Source organism: Oryx dammah, unplaced genomic scaffold (genome assembly GCF_014754425.2).
Source record: "Oryx dammah isolate SB20612 unplaced genomic scaffold, SCBI_Odam_1.1 HiC_scaffold_5, whole genome shotgun sequence".
Lineage (NCBI taxonomy): Eukaryota > Metazoa > Chordata > Mammalia > Artiodactyla > Bovidae > Oryx > Oryx dammah.
In genome coordinates this window covers 55,642,510-55,669,300 of record NW_024070189.1, presented here as the reverse complement: position 1 = coordinate 55,669,300, position 26,791 = coordinate 55,642,510, and the positions used below count along the sequence as shown (strand labels likewise).

The following is a 26,791-nucleotide window of genomic DNA, read 5'->3' as shown; positions in this document are numbered from 1 at the left end:
GAAGGTGAATAAATAAGACATAAACAATTAGATATATAATGTTGAGAAGAGATGCTACTATTTCAGATAAAGCAGTCAGAGAAGGTCTCTCTTAGGAGCTGACATTTAGGTGGAGACCTAAATAAAGTGAGAGAGAGAGCCATGTAGATATGTGGGGAGGAGAACATTTCCAGGCATAAAACGTATCAGGGGACCTGAAAAGAGGGTTATGCTTCTTGTAGAGAATAAGGAGATATTCTCAAAGGACTGAGAGAAAAGAAAAAAGTCTTAACATCAAGGGTGCAAGTCATGTTTCCTCCTTCTTCTTCTTTTTTATTTTACTTTATTTTACTTTACAATACTGTATTGGTTTTGCCATACATCAACATGAATCCGCCATGGGTGTACACGTGTCCCTATCCTGAACCTCCCCCCACCTCCTTCTTATATCACATAACATATAAGATGCTGCTGCTGCTAAGCCGCTTCAGTCGTGTCCAACTCTGTGTGACCCCATAGATGGCAGCCCACCAGGCTCCCCCATCCCTGGGATTCTCCAGGCAAGAACACTGGAGTGGGTTGCCATTGCCTTCTCCAGTGCATGAAAGTGAAAAGTGAAAGTGAAGTTGCTCAGTCATGTCCGACTCTTCGCGACCCCACGGACTGCTGTCTACCAGGCTCCTCCGTCCATGGGAGTTTCCAGGCGAGAGTGCTGGAGTGGGGTGCCGTCGCCTCCTCCGAACGCAGAAGATGACAGTACTGCATGTAGTGGGCTTCCCTGGTGGCTCCGTGGTGAAGAACCCACATGCCAATGCAGGAGACGTGGGTTCCATCCCTGGGTCAGGAAAATCCCCTGGAGAAGGAAATGGCAACCTGCTCTAGTATTCTCTCTGGGAAATCCCATGGACAGAGGAGCCTGGAGGGATGCAGCCCATGAGGTCACAGAGAGCTGGACGTGACTGAGCGACTGTGCGCATTAGTTTCCTGCACAGGCGAGTGAGTCTCCCGCTGGCTCATTCCCAGCTACTCACTGCTCATCTGATTAGCTCATTCTTTCCGCCTCACTCAGACTCTTTGTTGCCACCTTTTTATTCCAAATAGCTGAATCAACACCTACTTCCCATTCATCCACACACTCCACTCCATGAAGTTTCAGTTATGCCTTCTGGGGAAAGTGGACATTTCAAAAAGCAAACTGGGTGTGGAAAGTGATGGGGGAAGCTGCAGTCGAGGGCAGAGTGGAAGAGGTATGAAGATCTGGTATGAAGAGCTCTAGACCTGTGAGGTTCGAGGTTGGAGATATTTATCTTCACCTCCAGATGCCCAGTGCCAGCTCGTTAAGTGTGTGCTTCGGCCAGTGCAGTTGGGAGGCACTTTGAGATGTAGTTAACCTCCACTCCACCCATCTCAAGAATTCCTTTCCTAAGACATGCCTTTGTAGCTCTTCCACCTATTACCACAATGTAACTGGAAGCTTATGTATTTCCCAGTGTTCATACAGAAACACTTAGGCATAGAAAAATCAGACCCTGGAACTGGCATTTAGAACTTCCATTTTCTTCTTTCATTGGTTTCTTCTAACTTTTCCTTCTGGGTTCACTTATTTACTCTACTTTCCCTTTTAAATATGTCTGTGGTACCCCCAAAGTACTGTACAGCCTTGTTAAATGATTATTATCAATTAAAGGGTTAGAGATTATTTCACCCACTTTTCCTACCTTTCTTCTGAAATTATTTCTTATATTGAAAGCCTAGTGTCCACAGACTGCACCTACACCAGCCCACTGCATGTTTAGTGATGAGAAGCATTTTCTCCCGAATAGAAACATCAACCAGGCTCCTAGCTGAGAGAACAAGCTAGAATATTCCAGGCTAATAAACGAGTAAAGAAATAAAAGTGAATTTACTAGTAGAGCACACTGGCCACACGATAATGGCTCTTTATTTCCTTTCTTTAGCCATCGAAAACTTACAGATCATTTTGTGGCAGAGAAAGAATAACTATTTGAGAAAACAGGTTGTTTTCAATACAGACACAGGAAACGTACTAAAGTTATTAAGCAGAATCATCTCAAAAAGAAAATGGTTACAAAAGGTATATCCTCTTTTTAATGCCACTGACTGTATCTTCATGATTTCAAAGGCTGGGATCCATTCCAATTCTAGCATTTTATGAATAATAAACATGGCTAAAAAAAAAAAAAAAGAGTAGTGACAACCAAAATTTACTTAATTTTTTTCAGTAGGAGCAGAAAATTTCTTTTCAGCTCATAAGGAATAAAAGTAGAAAATACATGTAACTGTAACTCTCTGTTAATTTTACCAATATAAATAATTTTAGTGTACTTGGGTTATTCTTCCTATATATGCTAAGTTGTTTCAGTCATGTTCGACTCTGCAACCCCATGGACTGTGGACTGTAGCCCGCCAGGGATTATCCAGGAGAGAGTATTAGTGGGTTCCCATGACCTGCTCCAGGGGATCTTCCTGGCTCAGGGATCAAACCCACATCTCTCATGTCTCCTGCACTGGCAGGCGGGTTCTTTACCACTAGCACCACCTGGGAAGCCCTTGTTCTTCCTATAATTACCCTCAAATAGTTAATTCTCTGATACACTGATTGGAATGGGAAATGAATTGTTTGGGATTGGGAAATAAGATTGGATTTGGATTTTGGAAAAGGAAACGTATTGCTGTAGGAATTTACATTTACTGTACCTCTGCTAACATGAGATTCCCTTCAAGTTCAGGGCAAAGACAGGCCCACTTTACTTGAATATAAAATATATATTAATATCTATGAAAAAAATCAGGCTAAGAAGTGAATAAATCTGTTTTTTTCTACACTATGTCAAGAAAAGGGAGTATATAAGTTGTTAGCATAAAGCTCCTTGATAGCTTAAAGAAAGCAATCCAAACTTAGCAATCGAGCCACATTCATTTCAAATTAATTATGTTGGGAGGAGCTCAGTGGTGTCAGACTCTTTTGTGACCCCATGGACTGTATAGCCCACCATACTCAGTCCATGGGATTCTCCAGGGAAGAATACCAGAGTGCGTTGCCATTTCCTTCCCCAGGGGATGTTCCTGACATGGGGATCGAACCCTCCTGCATTGGCAGGAGGATTCTTTACCACTGAGCTACCAGGGAAGCCCTATCTTGGGAGGCTAGGCACTTATTCCAGGGGTATTCCACAAACCTTAAAATTTAAGTCTTCTACAGAAATACCTACATGAGTTCTTTTAGATAATCTCAATGAAAACAAATGTTATAATTTGGGAGAGGATTAAATTTCTACATTATTGGAAATACTCAAATCATTTGGAATCACATAAGTAAGGTAAATGATCAAGCTAAGGAATAAACACATTTTCTGAGTAAGCAAGAACATTTAGGTGCTACTATAGTGTAGTAAGTCTTATAAAGTGGTTTTGAAGGCAATTTCAAGAGAGGAATATACATAGACTCCTAAGGTAGAGGCTTAAAAAGACAACATTCATTCTGTGTTTTCTGTTTTTAAAAAAATCAGTCTAGATATTTAATAGCCACACTTTGTCCTTAGTAAACTCAGCTGTATTCCAGTTGACAAATTTCACATTTAGTTCTAATTAAAAGTTTTAGTTTCCCTATAAGAAAGCTGCCTACAAACCGAGTTATTTTTTATATTACCAATTTAAATAAGCATATTACCAGTTTAAATTATCAGTTTTATATTATCAATTTAAACAGCTTACCTGTTTAAACTGTCACTTGTTTCTGAACTTGACTCTTTGTTATTCAAAGAGATTAGTTTCATCCACTAAATTTGTTTTTCTGAAGTTTTTTCCAACCACTTTATCAAAAATAAAAATGTTAGTAAATAAAGTCAAGTCAACTATACAATTCTCCCAGATTTATGCCCTTAGGATACATTTTGGTATTCATTATAGTCAGAAGTTCTTTTGCACACAGATTTTCAGATTAAAGTTTCTTAATGACAATCTTTGCATACTTGATTTTAGAAGAATACCAGACAATCAAACAGAAAGAGGGATATTCTAGCATTTATTTAGAAGGACAACAATGTGGTTGAAGTTATTAACATGGCTATTAAATTTACATCACACTGAAAAGGTAACAAAAAACCCAAACTGAAAAAAAAATGCAATAAAAAGTGATTTGGCCCTTGAAAGCTTTAAATATATTTAGTCCTTATAAAACTGGGATCCATGACCCTTCAGGGATTATACATAATGGCACTGAAAATGTCTTAATGCTTCATAAATAGGAAACACCTACACAGGCACAGATGTCCCAGTGTACTTAAGCCACGGAGGGTCATGTTGGTTTGAGCTCAGGAGACTTGGCAGGGCTTTAAGAATTCCACACTGAATTTTTATAGGACTTTTTAATTTTCAAAGTAAACAACCATGCACAGATCCCTCAAGCAAGAGTGCTGAGCGTTCTCACTATTTTACAGAAGCTGAAACTGGGACAGAGAGCAGAAAGTGACTACACAAATACACGCAAGAGGGATAGTGGATTGGTCCCATTTCTCCTTTATAGATTGCTTAAAACTTCACACAAGACAGATAGTGGCTTGGTCCCATTTCTCCTTTATATATTGCTTAAAAATTCACTTATGACAAATAAAAAGTATCGGTTGGTAAAGAACCCACCTGCAATGCAGGAGACCCCAGTTTGATTCCCGGGTCAGGAAGAACCCCTGGAAAAAGGATAGGCTACCCACTCCACTTTTCTTGGAATTCCCTGGTGCCTCAGCTGGTAAAGAATCCACGTGCAATGGAGGAGGCCTGGGTTCAGTCCCTGGGTTGGGAAGAGCCCCTGGAGAAGGGAAAGGCTACCCACTCCAGTATTCTGGCCCAGAGAATTCAATGGACTGTATAGTCCATGGGGTCGCAAAGAGTCGGACACGACACAGAGACTTTCACTTCACTTCAGGAGGGATTTCTAACAATATTAAATATTTCCCCTTCAGATCACAATTAAATATTCCTATTATGTTCTCTTTCTCTATAAATGTCTCAAATATCCCCACCTGTAAAATTAAGGTAAATAACAGCTATCTTCGATACTACAAAGTTATTGACAGAGTCAGTAACAATACAGAAACTAGAATTAAAAACCTTCATAGGGTTGTTAAGGGGTTTAAATAAGATGAATGCATACGAAGTTTTGAGCACACTGGTGACAGAAAATTACAGAAAAAATTATTAGGAAAAAAAAGTTCAAAATATACAGGACAGAATATGGATAATATACATTAAAAAAAATCTGAAGTAGTTAACTTCATCCTAACTTTTACAAAATATCTGCCTAATCTGTATTTTGTTTCAGATCTCTAGAGACCAGATGTTAAGACAGGCCTGCTGGGGAGCTTAGACTACTGAGAATTAGGTATCTTTGTGTAATTGTTGCTAGTGTTTAGTTGCTAAATCGTTTCTGGTAATACCACTAACTAATCCTGGGCTGTTTCTCTAAACACTTTCTATAGGTCTCATTTCCTCTTCTTAAAAAATAAGTGTGGGCTGTAAATGAGCTCTCAAGCCCCTTTAATGTCTAATCTAAAATCACTGTACCTGACACAGGAAGCAAGCTTTGAGACCTTGAGCCCCAACTCTTAGGCTCTACCAACAACAGTGTTTACATATTATTTTCTATGTACCACCAACGACATTACTTTAAATAACTATTTTGTAAAAATACTGAACCTGGTTTCGTTCTTGTCTTATACCTGACAGTGTACAAAGAATCAATTTTAGTTTTTCATTCCCTTCCCCAGGCGCCTCATTCACTAAAATAAGTTAAGAGGATTGTAGGATTTTAGAGACAGAAGTACACACGTTTTGAAAATAATTCATGTATAATTGTAAAGAAAATATTTTTACTCTAAAACACCTGATTATTCAAGGTCACAGATCAGTTCAGCTCAGCATTAGTATGCAAGTTTCCTAATTTTTAGTCTATTTCTTTTTACTACTTCTACTATTAAGTAACGAAATTGTTTGGAAGGGATTTGAAGTTTTTTTTTTTTTTTCCACTAAATTTGCAGTTTATGTCATCTTAAAATTAAGAAAACCCTTCAATAATTACAAAACAAAAACACAAAACATTAAAACAATAATAAACTAAAAAAGTGTCCACAGCAAACCGGGAGAGCTTTAATGTTCAATGTGACAATCATAAGGTCATAAGTCACACATTGCCCCAACCAGCATGAAATAATAAATCATGTACTAAATTAAATGTCATTTCACAACAGCTTTAAAAAACTGGCTATCAAATATACTTTCATAATAGCCACAGCTAAATATTAAGGACAATTATGAAATCAACCAGAATAAAGGTTAATTTTATTATAAAAGAAAAATTAACATTTATTGCCACAAACTGTATGTTTTAAATACTACATACTTAAGTTGAACTTAAGTTTAAAAAATAAAAATTCAATGTAAGATAATGTGCTAATATTTATAGCTAATCATATTATTAAACCTTTCTCCCCTGAAATATACGTATTTGGAGCTCTACAATGCAAATGAAAAAAAAAATTCTAAAATAAAGAGACATTTTCACTAAATTTGTTGTATTATAGACATTATTAATCTTGTTGAAACTTGCTTAAAAGAAAAAAATTTTAAAGCACTCAAAATTAATATGTTACTCTGAAAAAGTATATTTAAGAATGCAGCTCTATTAAGATAAGTCATTAATATTTAAGCTGGGCCAGAGATAAAATTAGGTGATAACACACTTCTATTCAAAATAATTGGCTTTAAGGACTATACTCCAATATAAATAGTTTAAATGACCATCTAGCAACTGGAGAATTCCATAGTTTATTATGTGCTTCCTCAATGGTTCAAGCGGTAAAAACTATCCCTGCAATGCAAGAGACAAAGGACACTCAGGTTCAGTCCCTGGGTTGGGAGGCTCCCCTGGAGGAGGAAATAGCGCAACCAACTCCAGTATTCTTGCCTGAAGAATCCCATGAACGGAGTAGCCTGGCAGGATATAGTCCATAAGGCTGCAAAGAGTGGGACATGGCTGAGCATGCACACACATAGGTAAGATTAAATAAGAATCCATGTCCTTACTTTTCAGTAGAAAAATACACAACCCATGGAAATACGTTACTACCACAGAAGAGGGTTCTACTCCCGGAGCGTATGACACGGTCAGTTGACAGTGTATGTCAAAGTGCACTAGGAAACATAAAGTGCTTCTACCAACATAATGTATCATCACTGTTTCAGCTACATGCCAATAATTAGACTTTTTTGAGTAAACAGCAGTCTAAATAAAAATGGGAAAAATATAAACTTGGTCTTAGCTGTAATAATCTAAAAGGAACTAAAATTTCCATTCCATCCTTTTTTTTTTTTTGTAATAAAGGATAGCAAAAGACAACAAGAATACCTATAAACATCAGGGCTATATTGCCACAATTAGCTTTAGATTTTTACATCAAATAAAAGCAACTAAACTGTAATTCTGGTTAATGCACTGCTTTATGTGCAAAGACTTGATGTGCAAACACAGCCCCAAATTTCTCTTTTTTCATGGCAGCTGATCCAAACTGTTGGCTTTTGGAACGTTCTTGATGATTCTCAATTTATCTTCCACCTTTTCACATCTCTACTGCTTCGCCCTCTCATATCCCTTCCTTCAACACCTGTAATCCACAAACTCCACTGAAGCCTGTATTCAAGGGATATATGTGACAGTGGTAGTCAGGAATAAAAAGGCAATCTATCAAAATCTGGTGTTTCAGGGTTGAAACCACTCTCTCCAACTAATTTTGAACTACTGTATTTTCTAAAATACACCTTCCTGGGTAAAAATCAATACAAAAATTTACCATTAAAACTCACACTCTAATCCAGTTTAGCATAAAAATGATCATGTACAATTCAAAGAGAGAGGAACACTTAACAGATCCCTTTTTCCCCCTAAATGGAAGTTCTCCATAAGGATATTTTTATTTACTTGAACAATACAAAACGTAAGTAGAACAAGCCAGAAGAAAATGAGGACAACTGACTCTCTGAAATCATAGAAATAAGGAGTTCTTCTATAAAGGTCAATAAGTAATTGATTTTTTTTCAGTTATAGCTAAATTCAACAAAATATTTCTTGAAAATTCTTTTGCAACACAATTTACCGATATACATTTTTCATGACTTGGAAATATGGAAGCAAGTGCCCATTAATTTGGCAAACACCTATAAATATTGCATTACACAATTATCAGAATGTCCTCAGAAGGGTATATGCTATCAGGCACAAACCTATTTTGTGTATTTAATTTACTCACATAAACAGCAGTACATAATGAAAACTTTTTGCTCACTACAATTAGGTATGATGTTAAAAGTAAGAAAAAATATGCCTTAAGAAATATGCCCCAGGCTAATTTTAAGCCCGATGTAAATTAAGCGTTCCTAACAACTAGGCTATTTCAAATCACCTGCAGCCCAGAGTGGATTAAAACTTATATAGCCAACCAAATAATACAGATATTCTTTTATGTTAGTCACTCATACTAAACACTTTTGATCCAACCTCTCCACTAAAATCTCAAAAAGCCACTAATGTGATCTCTATACACATATGAATTTTACTGCTGTTACAATATACATTTAACCTATATATATGCAATGTATGTTTCAGAATAAGTCTCTTATAGTTTGTAAAATTTATAAACAGTCTATATAATAGTGAAAGTAGCCAGATTAACTAAAATATCTGTAACATCAATAAAGCCAAAACAGCATTGTAATACAAATTATTTTTATCAACTATAAAAATATAATGGAATAGCCAAAGAAACATCACAAGAAGTAATTTCAATAAAATCTGACCACGTTAATCACACATCTCTGTACTGTAGTGATTTCAAACTAAACTCACACACCTGAATACACAATGTGTTTATCTTGTGTTTTTTTTTTTTCTTTTACTAATAATAAAGCCATAACAAAGTACAGGGTTTTAAAAAATGAAGACAAACAGCCAAAAGCTAGCCTCCTTTAACATTCAGAAATCATTTTATGAGTGAATATCAGAAATATTAAGCTTAAAAAGACACTGACTGAAACACTCACTGCTAGAACCTTTGGAAGGAGAGAAAACAGGTACAAATAAAGTGTCCATTAAAAAAGGAAAGAATCAGTAAAAATCTCTTCCTCAGGCCTCCTCTCTCTCTGAGAAAACAATCAACACAATGTTAATAAGAAAAATGTAAAGGGGACACAATTTGCTTCATTCATCCTATGTTTGTATAGGTCTTCATTCCCATTATTTTAATAAGTGAAGCACAGATACAAATAATAATGAGATGTTAAAATCTACATAACTTTTCATAGCTTCATAAAATGCCAATCAACAGAGCCTTAAACTTCACCTATGACTTAGGTTACAAATTCACCTTGCATCATTCTTTCTCTTCAATAGTCATAACCCTTCAGAAAGGGATCAACTGTTTCATACTAATGTTTCAACACAGTTCCAATAAAAGCTCTTAATTCCACCATAAACCATTTACATCTATGCCTCCTTTCAGCAGTTGCACCATTAATACTCAAGTGAAACAACGTTGAAAATCAAATTATACAGAAATGTGCGTTCATCAATGTTACAAGTTTATGCTAAATTTTTTGAATTTCAGTATTTAAAAAGTATATTAAGGTAGAACGGCTACTGCATTTTACGAATAAGGTTCCTCTCATTTTACTATCAATTAACTTAAATCTTCAAATAGTCTACTATGGCCCATCGTGATATTCATAATTTTACAACAATGTAATAACTGGATGTTGTACTATGCTGATACATTAGAAGGAATTGCCTTCCCTCACAAAAGAGAGTGAAAAGTGTTTTTAAGTGTTTTAAGAAAAAGCAATTTTAGGTGACATCTTAAAAAAGTCAAATTACAATTTATGCTTTAAAAGAATTTAAACAGAATGCAAGTGAAGTTATTAGTGGATTTAATATTTCTGTATCTAAAGTCAGATACAGATACTATTTAACATAGTCGTGGTCTTAATGTGTTAAATTATCTGCTGATTACTCAAGGTCACTGGTCATAAAGTTTGGCTATAACCATGTAACATATAGAGAAGAGAAAGCAACCAATTTTAGTTATATCAGGGTTACTGTTTGAAAACAATAGGCTAATTCAATGATGGTAAAAAGAAACACTGTTTCGATTTACTTGGAAGAAGCTTTGTTCTGGGTAATCACATTTTCCAATGTTAAGATAATGCCACTAAGCACAAAATTTTCAAACCTTCTCAAACTATCCTGTAAAGATATTACATCTTTTCATAGGACACAAACTACTGATTATAATTCCAAACTACACATCAGCATAAGAAAATCATTTCACTAAATATTAAAGAATCTTGAAAGAGCCACATCGTTTTGCCTACCATCCTATGGCTGTTGAGGCTGACATACCTTAAATGTTATCAACGACTAGAAAAAGTATTAAAATTATCTTTAATCATTTAAGAATAACTATATTCATTTAAGACTTATTCTCCCAATCGGGCTTAATGAAAGTTAACCGTGAATAGAAAATGAGAAGTTCTTGTTCCACGCCTTTTTTACAGTAAGGAAAATGAAAATAATACCATGCTGAGTATCAGAACAAAAAGCATTAATTATCACCAAGCGATTCCTAAGATATATTATTTTTCTTTGTACAATTAAATGTTTAATAAATCAAAGTAGCAGTTTCCTACAAACACCTTAGTCAAATCAAATGTACTTATTCTTTTAAAATAAATAAGCACAACCATGAATTCCATTACCAAAAACATTGAGATTAAAAAATTTAAATCACAGCATGTCTTTTAAGATTGAAGCACAACAGGCTAATGTAGTTAACATCTCAAATCTTCTTACTGAAAACATTTTAAACCTTCAGTTCAGAATGACAGCAATAAAAAGTTGAAATGTTCTAAGTAAAAGATAATTATTATTTAAGTAACAGATTAGTAGGTAGTTTACCTTAAAACACACAAGAACCAAGGATTTTTTTTTTCTTTTATAAGAAACGTCTAGGCCTTTTAAAAGGAATAGAATATAACCTAAATCTAAGTCTAAAATTTTTCCCCAACGAGCAAAGCTTCCTACTTTAAAAGAGGAAAGAAAAGAGTCACCTCAGTATTAGGGTATATCATTAATAGAGAAAGTATTTTTAAAAGTTTTAAACAAAAATTTCAATGACTAGTTAGTGGGAAATGACTACCATTAACATTTTAGAACTTGAAGTACTTACGTAGAAAGAAATCATGGTGTCTACTATGCCCTCCTCCTGGCTCAAAGAGTCTCACTGATTAATCAATCTTGTGTCTCTACAATTAATTTTTATTTTTTCCTTCACACCTAAAATGTGATACATATTTATCTGAATTGGCAATGGGTGTGCAGGACAGAGCATTTAACTCCTACCAACAGATTCACTTACACTGAGAACTTTTTCTTGGTAATTACATTTTTACAGACCTTTTTGAGTCAAACAGAAATGTCAGTATACTTATAAATGATGGAGAATAAAGAAGATAGAAACAAATTAAACATAGCTGAGACTGAAGCTTAACAATGTTGGCCATTAGTTATGTATGGGAGAACTTGCAGGAACATTTGAAAGTAAACTCAGCACCAATTTCTTTCTTAAAGAAACCAATCAGCAGACATAACTTATCTGCCCTGGGTCAGGAACTCTGTCCCACATCTAATACTCAGGTCAGGTAAACTGTTCACTGCATTGCTTTAGTAATCTCAGAACTCAGTTTCTTCAACAGGAAGGTTCACAGTTTGAAGAAAAGGGTTCATTGTTAGTACTTCTAATTTTCCCCAGGCTAACACTTCACAGATATACAAATACAGCACAAGGTTTGATTATGTAAGTATTAAAGATGTTTTTCATTGTAATGTAAGAGCATATTTTAGGACAACTTAAAAATATGCACAATAAATATGTTTCCACACATTATCCCCCTCTGAACTTACATTACTTTTACTAAAGTTATCTGTTAATAAGCAATATTATACTAAGTTTTTACATAAAATTTCCAATCACTGCCCAATGGGATACACCAAATACCACTATTTCGGAAAAAAGCAAACACAAAACTTGAAAGGGTTTTGTGCAGATACATCACGTAGTTTGTCTACCAAGCCTACTTTCAAAAGACCACTTAAACTTTTTCACATGAAAAAGCACTTGACTTGCGGTCAAATACATTCAAATAAACGTTTAAATCTATCAGTGGATCTTAAACATACCATTTTCAAGAAACAGAAAGCGTTAATCTTACCTTGAATAGCCGTTAGAAAAAACAGATCGACCAGAGAAGTTCAAAGTCCCCAAGGAAGTCAAGCTGTCATCTCCAGACCCCTGGCATCTATTCCAATTTTCTGAACCAACAGGAATTGGTGGAATGACATTAAAAATAGGTTTCTGATCCTGCTGTTGAGAAAGGGATGCTGTGTTCATGTCGTAGTGGTACATCTGTCCCCCAGAGGTACTCACACCATGAACAGAAATGGCAGACATTTTATTGCCAATTATGTTGGCCCCAGAAAAGCTGGCCTGACAATAAACTGGGCCCAGTTTCTCCTGCTTAATTACCCCAGGGGTGCAGAGTTCGATAAAATCTTCTTTTTCTGTTTTCACTTGGGGCAGTGGCACACTGTTAGGACTTGGTAAGATCAAATCTCCATTATCTTTAATTTTAGGCTTAGCGTCCGGTAAAACAAGAGGCTTACAGTCCTCATTCGAGCTTCCTTCCAGAGGGAATGGATCATCCTCTCCTGCGAAAGGAGAAAGCAAACAGTTTTCATCTATCAAGAGGTCTGAGCTCCAAGGACTCTCACTTGTCTCTTTACTTGGGGACCCAGAAGAAAACTCCAAATCCTGGAGCTTTTTCCTCCAAATGTCAAAGGTGCTTTGGTCTGTGGTACGCAACTTCATACTACCCCCGTTACTGCCCTTCTGGCCTTTCAAATTCTGCTGTTCTGAAGACACATCAGAGTGAGTTTTTGGGAACTCCTTCTCTGTGGGGGCAGCAGAGACAGCAGCGGATGCAGAAATCTTGGGCTTTTCTGGAACACTGGTTGACCTACTGAGGTTTGCGATGCTTTCTTCCAGAAGCCGAAAGTCTGTTTCCCCAGAGGAAAGGCTGATTTGGCCCTGCTGTGGGAATCCCAGGTCATTTCCCATCACTTTTGTCTCTGTCTCTCCCATGTACAGTCCCATTGACAGTGAAACTGCCTTGGACAGATCTGGCTGCTGCGCATTGCTTCCTGAGCCTTTTGGAAAATCAACCAGAAGTCTTTGCTGCTTGGAGTCTGACTGAGAAGCAGCAGCCAGTGAGGGGGAAGATGCAGAAACCTTCACAGTAGCTCCTCCCCTTAGGGTTTTATAGAAGTCCATCACATTTCCCCTCTCTCGACCAAGCACACTGCTGGGGATTTCTTCTCTACTGGGGGTGCTTAACGACTCCTTGGGGTCCATCAGTGAGTATCAGCTACAAGAAAAAAGGGGACATAATAAGCTACAAAATCACATTATCTCTGTGATCCGATTAGTAAGAGCCTGTTAAATGAACCTTTTAGTTAACACCAGATCTAATTCCTTGTCATCAAAAGAGTAGATAGATTTTGTCTTCCAGAATACAAAAGCAGAGGCTCCTGCTCCCATTCAGTGCACCACATTTAAAAGTACAATGCAGTCCATTTGCACAGCTCTGAACAAAACTGTATCAAACTAAGCCTGGGTATTCATCCTGCCACTCACAAACTGTTAATCAGAGACATTATAATTCATGACATCTACTTATTCTAAAGTTCCAGCTGATGTCAAAGTATTTAATTTTAAAAAGAAGTATGATCATTTCTTTTCAACTCATCAAGGTTATCGGCTTTTCTGAGAACCAATAAACGTAAAATTTGATAAACACTATGCTAGAATTCTCTGTTTCTAATTACTCCCCAATTCCCCTCCTACTGGCTGGTCACACATCCAAACGTTTTAGTACAACCTACTGGTGAACCATGTATTTTATTTGAAAAATAAACAATGATGGTCTGCTCATTTTCCAACAGAGTAGGAAAAGGCTCTTATTTTAACCCATATTTCCTACTGAATGTGCCTAATAGTGCCTGCCTTCAAATTTTGGACGTATGAAATGAAAGGCACTGGCTAATCAAAACTTAGATTTAAAAAAGTAGAATAGAACGTGTAGTAGCTTCACACTACAATTTTAGCTTATTTAAATACTGTACAAGAACTATAGCTCTCTCAAATCCTTACAACACAATAGAATCTAGATGAAACTACATGTTTTTAAACTGCTTAAGACCTCAGTATGAAATACTATTATAATCTCGAAATTATAAGTATTAAAAAAACAAAGAAATAAAAGAAACACCTCAGACCTGTAAAATCACATTTATATAAATCGAAGTAAAATGCTCAGAACAATTTGCTCCGCATTCTAAAGCTTCACCTCTTCTAATTCTGAGCCTTCTTTCAAGAGCGTTAGGTTGATAGGTTATTGACAAGATGTTTTAAGAGGCAGGCAGAGTCTTTGATAAGCATTATTTGCGACATTATAGTCAAATCTCGTTCAAAGAAAGAAAACTTTTCCTGTACGGAGACTTTGAGATGCTCAAATTTCACTGGTCCTCTCTAAAAGTGGAATGTGATGAAGGTAGACAGTGGTGGGTACCCGCCTCTACAAACCTTAAGGGTAAACTGCTTTTCTCCCCGCCCCTCTGCTGTATTTATCTGATAACGATCTCTAAACATAAGGTATCACACGGAGCCTAATGAATTTCCAAGCCGCTTTGACAGCTGCCTTCAAACTCGAAACCAAAACAAAACTTCATAAAACGGAAAGATACCTCAAACGACTTTATCCCCCCGTTTAAGTTGCAAATAACCCTGTCACAGTAATCGGCGTTAACGAACCATGCCAAGGGGTCTTAAGCGGCATTACCTGGCTGCAACTGTCAAGTCTGCAATCTCAAAACGTCAGACTAGCGCTTGTCAAAAATTGCACCACAAAACTATAATGATTAGGGAGGGTCTTTTTTCTAAAAGGGGCTACTTCAAACCTTCAGGCGCGAAGTGATGTCAAGCGCTAAAGAACAAACCCGGGGCCGAGGGAGGGGAGAGGGGGGAAAAGTGCGAGGTTAAGAAAGAAATGTGTCCAGACCTGTTGAGTTCTTTCTCCGACACGCCCACTTCCACCAGATAACGCCAGCCCCGGCCGAAGTCTCCAAGTCGCAGTCAGCCCCCTGCGTGTGTGTGTGTGCGCGCGCGCGCACACACACACACACACACACACACACACACTGCGTGCCCGCCAGAAAGAAGACGCACTGGAGCCTCGACACAAACCCTGCTCGCGCTCGGGCGCACTAGGGTGGAGTGGAAAGATTCAGGCGAGGAGAATTCAGACGCCACTCAACGTTCACCAGAAAAACGGGTGTCAGGGAGGCCCCCCTGGGAGGGAAAAGAAAAGGGACAAGGGAAGGAAAAAAAAAAAAAAAAAAGCCAGGATTCCTTGCCAGGGAGCGAGAGCGAGAGCCTGGAAACCTGGGGCGGCTCGACGAGGCTCCACTCGCAGGGAGCTCGGGTTCCTCCCCCTCGGCCCCGGGGGACGGCGGCCCAGGGAGAGGAAGAGGCCAGCCCTGTCACCCGCGCGCTGCCCTTTCGTCACCGCCACCCGGCCCTCGCCAGCCCCCACCCCCACTCCCCGAGGCTAATAAAAGTTTGCGAGCTACCGCGGCGCCCCCGAGCCAGCCTCTAGGCCCCGGCCCGCACCTCGGGGAGCCAGCGCCCACGCGGGCCCCAGCCCCCGGCCCTCCCCTTACCTCTGCCGGCTGCGCCGCTCACCCGCCACCGTCCGCGGCTCCCACCGCAGCCGAGATAAACAACTTAGCGTGTGAAAGCAGGAGCAGCAGGAGGGAGAGATTTTTTTTTTCTCTAAAATAAAGGAAGTAAACAGCCGCCCCCTTCTCCATGAGGGGGAGGGGAGAGCCCCTATATGAGAAAGTCTCCCATTTCCCGGCTGACAAGCCAGACCCCCGCCCCGCGCACGTCTTCGCGGGCCGGGGCTCTTGGGCGCGCGTCCTCCGTGCCGGCGCTCCGCCGCTCCGGCTGCGGCGTCTCTTTCCACCCACTAGAATCCGTCCCCGACGGGCGGGCGGTGACTCGGGCTCCCGTCACAGACTCGAGCTCGCAAAATGGAGGAGGAGGAGGAGGAGGGGAGGCAGCGCGGACACGCGAAAGGGCCGCCCGGCCGCGGCGAGCGAGCGGGACCGAGGGGGGCGGGCGGAGGCGGCGCCACGGCGCGCACACACACACACACGCGCACACACACACACGCGCGCGCGCGCGCTCCCCCACTCCACCCCCGGCCGCTCCCCGCCCGAGGGGCCGCGCGGCAGCGCGGGGAACGGTGCAACCTGTTGGCGACGCTCGGCAACTGCAGGAGCGGCCGCGGCCCCCGCCCCCACGCCCTCCGCGCGGGCCCCGCCACCCCGGCTGCGACGGCGCCTGCCCGCCCGCGGCCCCCCGGCGCGGCTCCCGCCCAGGCCGCCTCCTCGCCCCCCACCTCTCCACCCCGCAGGCAAAAGGAGAGGAGGCGCCGGCGGGGCCGACCTGGCCTTTCTGGGGCGGGCTTCGGAGGGAAGCCGAGTTTTCTCTATAGTTTCTCTTCTTGCCGCTCCTTCCCGCCCCCGCCCAACTCCGCGACTCCAGATCCACTCCGGAGCTCGCTCAGTCCTTCGGCGGTAAACGCCGTCAGCGCCCCTGCGGACAACAGCGGGCTGGCTGGGGGAGCCGGGGCGCGGCCGCAGCAGAGCCGCGGGGCCGGTCCGCGCCTCCGCCCCGGGCCGAGTTGAGCGAAGTGTGTCACTTCGAACGGGGCTACGGGGTTGCACGGAAACGGTGCCGCAGCGTCTCGGCCGCTCGCCGGACCGGACAGCCAGACACGCCCTCTGGGGAGGCTTCAGGGAGTGGCGGGCAGGGAAGAGGGTCGGCTCATACGTACTCTTGGCCCACGGGGAGTCGCGTGCCGGCCGGTCCCCCACCCCCGCATCGTCTGGGCGGCAGAGTCTACACCCGCCGAGCGCGCTCGCACCCAGAGTGAAGTTGCAAAGCAGAACCCACCCTCCCCGCGCCGCGACCGTCCCCCACCCTCTTCTCCGAGTCTGCGAGGCGGCGACGGCGGCAGAAGGAGGCGCCGCCTGCCAAGTTCAACCCCCATCCCTCCCTCCGTCCTAGCGCGCTCACACTTGAAGGAAGTTGCACGCCAAATGCAAAACCTCCGGCGAACTAGATTTCTTTGCACTTTTTATTATTTTTAAGGAAAGCAGGAGGTGGCAGGCCTAAAAGCAAGTTGCAATCGAAATAGTAAGTTGCTTGCAATGTACGCCCTCCTCCCCCGCCACCCCCAATTCCTGACCTGTCCTTCCACCCACCTCCGGGGCCCACGTCCAAGTTTCCCGCGGAGGCCCTTCCCCAGAATTTTGACACTTGCTGCACTCGCCTCAATGCGTTGCTCACCATTTCGTGTTCATGGGACCCCAGTCCCTCCAAATAAAATTGAACACACGCAGCTTTAAAACGTCAGCGTGAAACTCCTTCCAGCTGCTCCCGTTACGCACCTCCCCCTCCATCCGAGGGAAACACGTGGCTTGTCCCCAAAGAGAGGAGCGTGGGGCGAGGGGAGTCGGCGCGGGAGGCCCCCGCCCCAGCCCCCTTCCCAAGCTCGCCGCCTCGGGAGGGCTAGGGCGACGCCGGGATCGCGCCTCCTACCTTGGGCGGCACATACTACCATTTGTGTGACTCGGGGAAAGGTTGTGTTTGTGTTGCTTTAGGATTTAGGGAGGTAACTTTTGCGCCCCTACAGGTGACATCGCTTGCCTGCTGCCGCCGGGGGCGGAGGCTGCGGCAGCTCCACCTAGCCCTGCCCCTGGCGCTCAGCTGCAGCTTCTCTTTCCCCCAGCTGCACCCAGACTGGCAGCGGCTGCTCTGCCCTGACATTTGCAGAGGATTGGGTAAGCGCGTGCCGGAAACCGCCCGCCGCCATCTTGGTAAAGGCAGCTGACGCCGCCTGGCTGCGCGTCCACCATCTTGGCGGAGGTTCTCATTACCCGGTAGCCGAAGTCGCTCGTCCTTGGTTCTGAGGTGGCGGACGCTGCCCCGTGTGTTGTCCAAGGATGACAGGGGAGAACTAGGCTATTAGCAAGCCACCTGTACGGAGGCGATCTGCACTGGCCGCCTCCAGATGATGCCAGGGCCACCATCTTGGCAAAGGAAAAGACACTCACCGCCGGAGGAAAGAAGGGACCCAAGACCTTTGCCAGCGTAGAACCCTCAGCCAGGAGAATTTTTATGAAGAGTACTGAGCAACCCAGTTGCTAACAAAACCCCATCTGTTAGCAACACCTCTTCTGATCCAGAAGAAATGACTTCTCTTTTCTTTTCCTTGGCAGTAGTCAACTGGAGGGAAGCCCTAGTCTTGGGTGCTCACGGCGGCCTCTAAATGAGAATTGACTCCGAGAATGCTACTTTGCCTACTTCCCAAGTTTCTTACCTTACAAGTTTCAAATACTAGAATCACATGTCTTTACCCGATGGGTCCCTAAACAACCAACAGCTTCATGGAAAGAAAGTCAAAACCCAAACCTACAATTTTACCTTGCTGCTACTGCTGCTGCTAAGTCGCTTCAGTCATGTCCAACTCCCTGCGACTCCATAGACGGCAGCCCACCAGGCTCCCCGATCCCTGGGATTCTCCAGACAAGAACACTGGAGTGGGTTGCCATTTCCTTCTCCAATGCATGAAAGTGAAAACTTGCACTGAAATGAATATCCTTGTACATCTGCTTAGACGTCATATTAGGAATTATTTGAGTATTCAACTATTAATAAAGGGGGAAAGGCAGACTTCCCTGGTGGCTCTGCCTGCCAATGGTAGAGTGGTAGAGTCTGCCTGCCAATGGTAGAGTGGTAGAGTCCGCCTGCCAATGTGGAAGATGCGGGTTCACTTCCTGGGTGGGGAAGACCCCCTGGATAAGGGAATGGCTACCCACTCCGGTATTCTTGCCTTGGAAACCCCATGGACAGGTGAGCCTGGTGGGCTACAGTCCATGGGGTTGCAAGAGAGTCCCAAACGACTTAGCAACTAAACAACAAAACATGTAAAGGGACCTTATCATATCTAATCAAGTCTCTCCTCCCATACCCTAATCCTGTTTCATAGTTGAATCCCTGCTTTTAAAAAACAAACCATTTCATCCCTCTTACCTGTTCATATTGCAGGTTGCTGGCACCCTGCATTTATATAACATCTGCTTTTACAAGAGTTCCCAGTTCTCCCCTCTCATTTTTTTCTTGCAGGTCCAGTGGATCACTTTACAATAGGAGAGGACTCATTGTTTCAGATTAACAATCACCATTGAAAGCACTTTCAGTGGAGCAAAAGTGTTAAAATTTCCTGATTCATTTCTTTTCAGTGGTCGGAGTATGCCTGTTAACTTTTTAATTTGATGGGAAACCTCTCATTCTTTAGTCTTTCATGTTTATTTGAAAGCATGCATAAACTTTAGATTAGCCCAGTATCTGCTTTTCAGAGTATTAAAATTGTTATGCTTTGTGGCTAACATTTATTGATTCCCCCAACATACACACACACCTCACACACAGAGTCTGCTGCCCACTTCTGCTGACAACAGCTGAATAGATTATATATGGTTTTAACATGAGAACCCGAGGCTTACAGAGCTTGAGGTTTATCCAAGATCACATAGCTAAGCATGGAGGGTAGAAATAGACCAATATTAAAGAGATTTTTCTTCACTGATCTTGTAATTTCCACAAAAGAGTTTGCAAATCATGTGATACACCTGCAATAAATGTGTATGGAATTTAATTCAAGAAATGAAATCCTCTGTACCAGAAAGGATATGAGATTAAGCAATGTAATAATAACAGCAATTCTAACAGGAGTTAACATTTACTGAACTTCTATCTACCAGACACCACTGAAAGTGTTTTATATATATGATTTTATCTTTAAACATGAAAAATTACTAGTAGATAGAAAATTATTAATCTGTAACCCTGGGAAGTTATAATTACCAAAAAAGAAGAAATAGGATGAATCCCTATCTGAGGGGGAATATATTTGATTGTCTCAGAAGTAAAGGTGGGAATGAGGTGATATATCCAAACTGCAACAAGGCAAGGACCTTTACTGTCTTGTTCATCGATATATGTTCCACTCCTAGAAGAGAGTCCAGTACACAGTTATAATAAAACATTGGGTTAACTAGACATAATATCACTTTTGCTGCATTGTTGCATTGTTGTGGAGGCCAAATGAGTTAATGAAATGTGTCCAAATATTACTCAAGATCTTCATTTTAATTGACTTATGTTTAAACACCTGAGTACTCCTTCCTAAAAAAATTTAACAACAAAAAAAGACCCATTACTGTTTGATCCTATAGTGTCCTGTACTTTACCTTGGTAGCACATTACAGTGATAGTTTGCTACTTTTGGATTCGTTTGTTAAATTTCTGTCTCTCCCTCTAGAATATAAACTGCTCTGGGATTTCCCTGCTAGTCCAGTGGCTAGGACTGTAGGCTCCCAGTGCAAAGGGGCCTGGGTTCAATCCCTGGTCAAGAAACCAAATCCCACATGCTGCAGCTAAGACCCAGCACAGCTAAATAAATAAATATTAAAATTTTTTTAAAAAGCACTTTGATGGCAGAGCCTGTGTCTGTCTTTTTCAACACTGTATCACTGTTGCTGCTGCTGCTGCTAAGTCGCTTCAGTTATGTCCGACTCTGTGCGACCCCATACGACCCCATAGATGGCAGCCCACCAGGCTCCTTTGTCCCTGGGATTCTCCAGGCAAGAATACTGGAGTGGGTTGCTATTTCTTCCTCCAATGCATGAAAGTGAAATGTGAGAGCAAAGTCGCTCAGTCTTGCCCAACTCTTCGCGACCCCATGGACTGTAGCCTACCAGGCTCCTCCATCCATGGGATTTTCCAGGCAAGAATACTGGAGTGGGGTGCCATTTCCTTCTCCAACTGTATGACTAGTACATAGTAGGTACCCAGTGGTTAAATGAATAAGTAAATAAAGGAAGGAAGGAAGAAATGGAATGGGTCTGAGACTATATCCTAAGGTGAATAAAACCTTAAACCTGAACAGTAAGTAAACCACTTTTTTACATTTATACAGCAATTGATAGATTATCAGAGTGAATTCTCCAATTCTGTTCATCTGTTGTATCATTTTAGATAGTTAGTTGGAACCTGCTATATATATATATAAAGCACAGGAAGCTCAGCTTGGTGCTCTGTGATGACCTGGATGCACAGTGGGCTGGGGGATGGAGATGGGAAGGAGATCTAAGCGGAAGGGATATATGTACACATTTAGCCTAGGCTTCCCTGGTGGCTCAGAGGTTAAAGCATCTGCCTACGATGAGAGACCTGGGTTCGATCCCTGGGTCAGGAAGATCCCCTGGAGAAGGAAATGGCAACCCACTCCAGTACTCTTGCCTGGAGAATCCCATGGACGGAGGAGCCTGGTGGGCTACAGTCCATGGGGTCGCAAAGAGTCGGACACGACTGAGCAACTTCACTTCATAGCAGAAATTAACAACGTTGTAAAGCAATTATATACCAATTAAAAAAAAAAAGAAAAAATCCAGGCCTCACTGCCAGAATGCTCCTCCAAATCATCAATTAAGTCCTGCCACACTCCTGCTTAAACATCTACAATAAATCCCTATTCCAGTGTATACAGACCTCAACTCTCATTCTGGTTAGTATTTAAGACTACAACTGTCACCTTTGTAGAAGGCAAAACTTTGTCACCGATGTGATTGGACTGGTATTAAAAGAAAGTCAGTTAAAGCAAGGGAATCATAGAAAATTATAGTTGTAAATTTGAAGCTTTAAAACCTAGAATTTATGACTGAGTATTTAGTTGTTAATCCTTTGATGAGGGTCTAAAGCTTTCGAGAGTCCAGTGACTGGCATTTTTTGTTTTCATTCATGTATAAACTACACCTGCATTGCATCAGCATAGCTGTTAAAAGTCAGAATGGCTGGCTGGCCTCCACCTCTATGAAGAATGTAACCTTGGGCAACCTAACTCTCTGTGCCTCAGTTTCTACTGTCTGTAAAATGGGGATGATATTGGATTGGCCAAAAAATTCACTTGGGTTTTTCCGTAAGATATTAGGATAATAGTATTAACTCAAATTATTATAAAGATTAAGCAAATAACTAATTCTTAGGGTATATTAGATGTTCAGTCATCATTAGCAGTTATTAATATGCAGTATTACTATTTTTCTAGTTTTCTTTAAAGTAGAGCAAGAAATTAAAAATACTTAAAAATAATGAGTATGGATTTCTAAATTTTTATGATTCATCCTCTGTCCTCACCTCGATCTTTTAAAGTAGTCTTATATTCACCTAGTTTGACAGCAATTATTTGTAGGGTGTTTTTCCATTTGGATTTTATAAACCAAAAAGTTTCATTGCTCATGTTTCATCATTTTACTTAATATTTAATTAAATCAAGTCATTACTAGAACAGTGCAAATGGAATAAACATAATTTCGGGGGAAACACTGCCAGGAACTGTTGGAGAGCATAAATGGTAGAAACAGCAATGTGTGCAGCATAGGAAGTAACCGTGGCCCAGTGTTCAGCCTGTCCTGCACGAACCAGTATGTTTCCAGGGAGAAAGAGAACCTGGCTTAGTTGAGATGAGTGCCTTTAGTAGCTTTAGTTAAGAGAGAGCCTGATGAAGAAAAGAGCACAGTCTACATACCACATTCATTTCCACCTTTACCATTGTTTACCACATGTATTTCCTTTTACATAAAGAGACCTCCTTGTAACTTATCTTCCTACAGCCCATGATTCCTTGTCATGGCTGTACTTTCTGGTTATTCTATCCTTTTATCCCCTCACCTCACTTTAAATCTATGACATTAAATGTAAATTAGAATCAATAAATTTTTATCATTTTCATATGTATTAATTTGGAGTATGGCAGTTCATTGAAGATGTAAATTTTACAGTAAGCCAGCAAAAGCAGATTTCGTGGGTTGTTGGAACTTACTTAAAAAGATTACTTCTACAGCTACCATAGCTATCAGATGCCGCTTTAAAACAGTATCCTGTCTTTAGGAAACACTTTTGTTCTCGTTTAACTTTATAAGGTCAGAATTTCAACAGAACCCAGCTGAGTTCCAAAAGCCCTGTCTTTCTTTGCTTCAATATTTGCATTTTACACCAGACATGCTTTTTATAAACAATTCACGTTTAGAACAGCAAGTTCTTAATCATAATGAATTCCACTTTGGTACTTCTTTTTGTAATTGGAATTAACATTCCCACATGAACTGAGAAATGCTAAATTGTTAGGGACATCCCTGGTGTTTTGCTGATTCTCATGATGCTTTCAATGGTTTCATCATAAGCTACCTAAAATATCACAATTTATACTCATTTGCATGATATGCTTATGCATGTCCTATTAAGTCTATATTCTTTATGCTGCAGAACTTAGTTTAAGCAATACCTGATTCAAAGAGGAGGTAAATATCAGCAGATAAATGAGATAAATGTTGCAGTGAGCAGGAACTTAATGTTTTTTAGTGTTTGCAGACATTAGAGCAAGCACACTGAATAACTATAGCAAGTATTACGTACCTTGTTTTTCATTTGTGGCATTTGTGGCTGGCCATTATGTCATTAGCTTTCTTCCTCTTTCTGATTTAATCTCCTTTTCTATTCCATGTTCCTTTAGTAGAGATTGTTTCAATCGGTTCCATTTCTAGGTGAAAACTTTCAGCTCATTTTCAAAAACTTACATTTCCATTTTGGTGCTTACACCTTGTTTATTTATTAGGTCATGTGGGGCTTTGCTAGAAATAGTGGAGTTGAAAGATCAAAACATCCTTGGTATAGGGGTCCCTTAACAAGACATGAATGTACTTTATAACAGACTCTGAAGTGTTAAAAAGGACAATTTGTTACAACCTTTAAATCTGATGTCAGTCTTAGTCAATTAATTTTCTCTTCCCTCTTGTTTGTCTCTTGACTTTGAAATCCTGTTCTGTCCTTTACTTAACTGAATCATCTGCAGCCAGTCATTCACTTCTTCTCAGCCTTGTTTTTCTATTCATAAAAGAAGGGTGATATCTACCCCCTACCTCACAGGAATCTGTAAGTCAAACAGGATGGTGTGTACAAAAGGAGTTTTTAAACACTAAGCTTGGAAAAACAAGGAGGGGTGTGTATGATTTTTCATTGTCAGTTCACGACAACAAAAGTAATTATTAGTTTTATTGACAATCATTATTGCCTCTTTTCACTCCTTCCCCAGATAGTGCAATGGGTGGCCTGACAATTCCAGCAGAGGGGTGGCAATTCATGAGTGCTGGAGCCAATTGCACCTGCTTGGGGACCTGATTGCTAAGTTTTCAGGAATTCTGTAAGTCATTTGTTCATCATGGCCAAGATTCAAAAAAACCGTTTAGAAACTTACAATTAAACAAAATACTTAAAAAACCAAGGTAATAAATGCTCAAAACATCACTTCTTAATTGCTTTACCATTATCTATGCTTTAAAGTTGTTTCTATCCATCCTTTATAATGCATATCCCATATAATGGTGTGATACAACATCTCTTCCCAACTCTGCACTCAGAAATGTTATTTCAGTAGTCTGAAATCAGTTGTGATGGAGTATGTACACTATAGAAATTGGAAAACACTGCAAATCAGCTTGACTTATTGTGTTGATTGTCTAAACCTAAGAAAGTGATAGAAGAAAATTTAGCAATAAAGATTGAACTTCAATGTGTGTTCATTCATGAATAACCCAAAAAATTGATGAAATATTTTTCAGTACTTGAAAACTACTATCTGATCAACAGAGAAGCACTCACATCATTGCCAAAGAGTAGTCCAAAAATACATCTTTGTTGTTTTACTTTCATCTTGCTCATTAATGTAAAAAAAAAAAGTCATCAACATTCATGTTTGAACTTCAGTGGCATGAGTGACTTCTTTGCTGAACTGAATATTAACCAAATCTGATCTGCTTTTGCCAAACATAATTGAATTGCAGCTGTAGGCTGACTGTGGTACAAGAGTTTGGCAAAAATCATTGAAACCAATCTGAAAATCAATGGACTATATAGAATTTACTGTAAAAAGTGTTGTGTATTTTATTATTTTTTGGTAAACTGTATGCTATGCATTCTTTGTATCAGTAAAACTGTATAACAGATACAGAGATACTCCCTCGCAGCAGCTGTTAGACATTTATCAGCACACTGATTATGGATGTAATCTAATTTACTGTTTGAAAGCTCATTCCACCTGTCATGTGGAGCCTGTGTTGTAGGAGCTAAGGCAGGAAGCAGGGGGAACAGTGAGGAGGCAGGCACACAGGATTCAAGGAAACATACAGATTTGCTCTGGGGTGGTGCCAGTGGAGGTGAGAAGCTATGGTTGGACAGGGGAAGCATTTTAGAGGCAAAGGAAGGCAAGCCACTCATTTGGCAGCTCCATGGAAGAGACAGACTTGCAGGAACTACCCGTGCTAAAGGAAGGTTGTCTGGCAAGGACTGAGAAGGCTCAGTGGTTGGAGGAAGTGAGTGCTCCTATGAGTTGCACCTGAGAACAGATAGAGGAAGCAGCGTGTGGAAGGAGAGAAGTAAATGGTCGGCTCAAACTCATATCTTTGAAGCACATGCAGAAAGTTAGGCTTGACTGCCTTGCAGTGGGAGAAAGGACGGAAAACCCTAAATACCAGTAACATGTCCTACTGCTACTGCTAAGTCACTTCAGTCGTGTCCTACTCGAAAGTTTTCTTACTCATCTAGAAATTTTATTAAGATTTTTGCCCATATATCTGGGGAAAACCTTAACTGGAAATAATGCATGCACCCCATTGTTCACTGCAGCACTATTTACAATGGTCAAGACATGGAAGCAACCTAGAAGTCTGCTGATTTAAGAATAAGAAAATGCAGTATGTACATACAATAGAATATTGCGTGTGTGTTCAGTCACTAAGCGGTGTCTGACTCTTTGTGACCCCATGGTCTGTAGCCCACCAGGCTCCTCTGTTCATGGGATTTTCCAGGCAAGAATACTGGAGTGGGTTGCCATTTCCTCCTCCAGGGGATCTTCCTGACCCAGGGATCTAACTTGCATCTTTTGCATCTCCAGCATTGACAGGCAGATTCTTTACCACTGAGTCACCCAGGGAAGCCCACAGTGAAGTATTACTCAGCCATAAAGAAGAATGAAGTAATGTCACTTGCAGCAACATGGATGAACCTGTAGATTATCATACTAAGTCAGTCAGACAAATATCATATGATATCACTCATATTTGGAATCTAAAAAAGGGCTACAAATGAACTAATCTACAAAACAGAAATAGAATTACAGATGTAGAAACAAACTTATGGTTACCAAGGGGGAAAGGGTAGGGGGAAGAATATTGGGAGATTGGGATTTATAGATACACATTATATGTATATAAGAGATAACTAATAAAGACCTACTGTATATTACATGGAACTCTACTCAGTACTCTGTAATGACCTATATGGAAATAGGATCTAAAAAAAGAGTGGATATGTGTATATCTTTGCTGTACCGCAGAAACTGACACAACATCATAAATCAATTATACTCCAATAAAAATTAATTAAAAAAAGAT

The 26,791-nt window shown here is 40.7% G+C and overlaps 1 protein-coding gene across 9 annotated transcripts in view; it reads right to left on the bottom strand.

Moving 5' to 3' along the window:
- The window catches only part of NR3C1 (nuclear receptor subfamily 3 group C member 1), a 117,201-nt gene extending 99,324 nt beyond the window's left edge, over window positions 1–17,877 (bottom strand). The window contains exons 1-2 of one of the 9 annotated variants that reach the window (XM_040239818.1): window positions 17,823–17,877; window positions 12,310–13,521 (exon numbers count right to left, since the gene is read on the bottom strand). In XM_040239818.1, the coding sequence (XP_040095752.1) occupies window positions 12,310–13,508 (1,199 nt within the window). In that variant the 5' untranslated portion in view covers window positions 13,509–13,521; window positions 17,823–17,877. Of the gene's footprint in view, window positions 1–12,309; window positions 13,522–15,213; window positions 15,596–15,874; window positions 16,358–16,664; window positions 16,845–17,055; window positions 17,135–17,570; window positions 17,690–17,822 lie in introns of those variants that run through there. The other 8 variants (XM_040239815.1, XM_040239810.1, XM_040239812.1 and 5 more) reach the window with 8 other exon arrangements.
- Window positions 17,878–26,791: the final 8,914 nt, after the last annotated feature.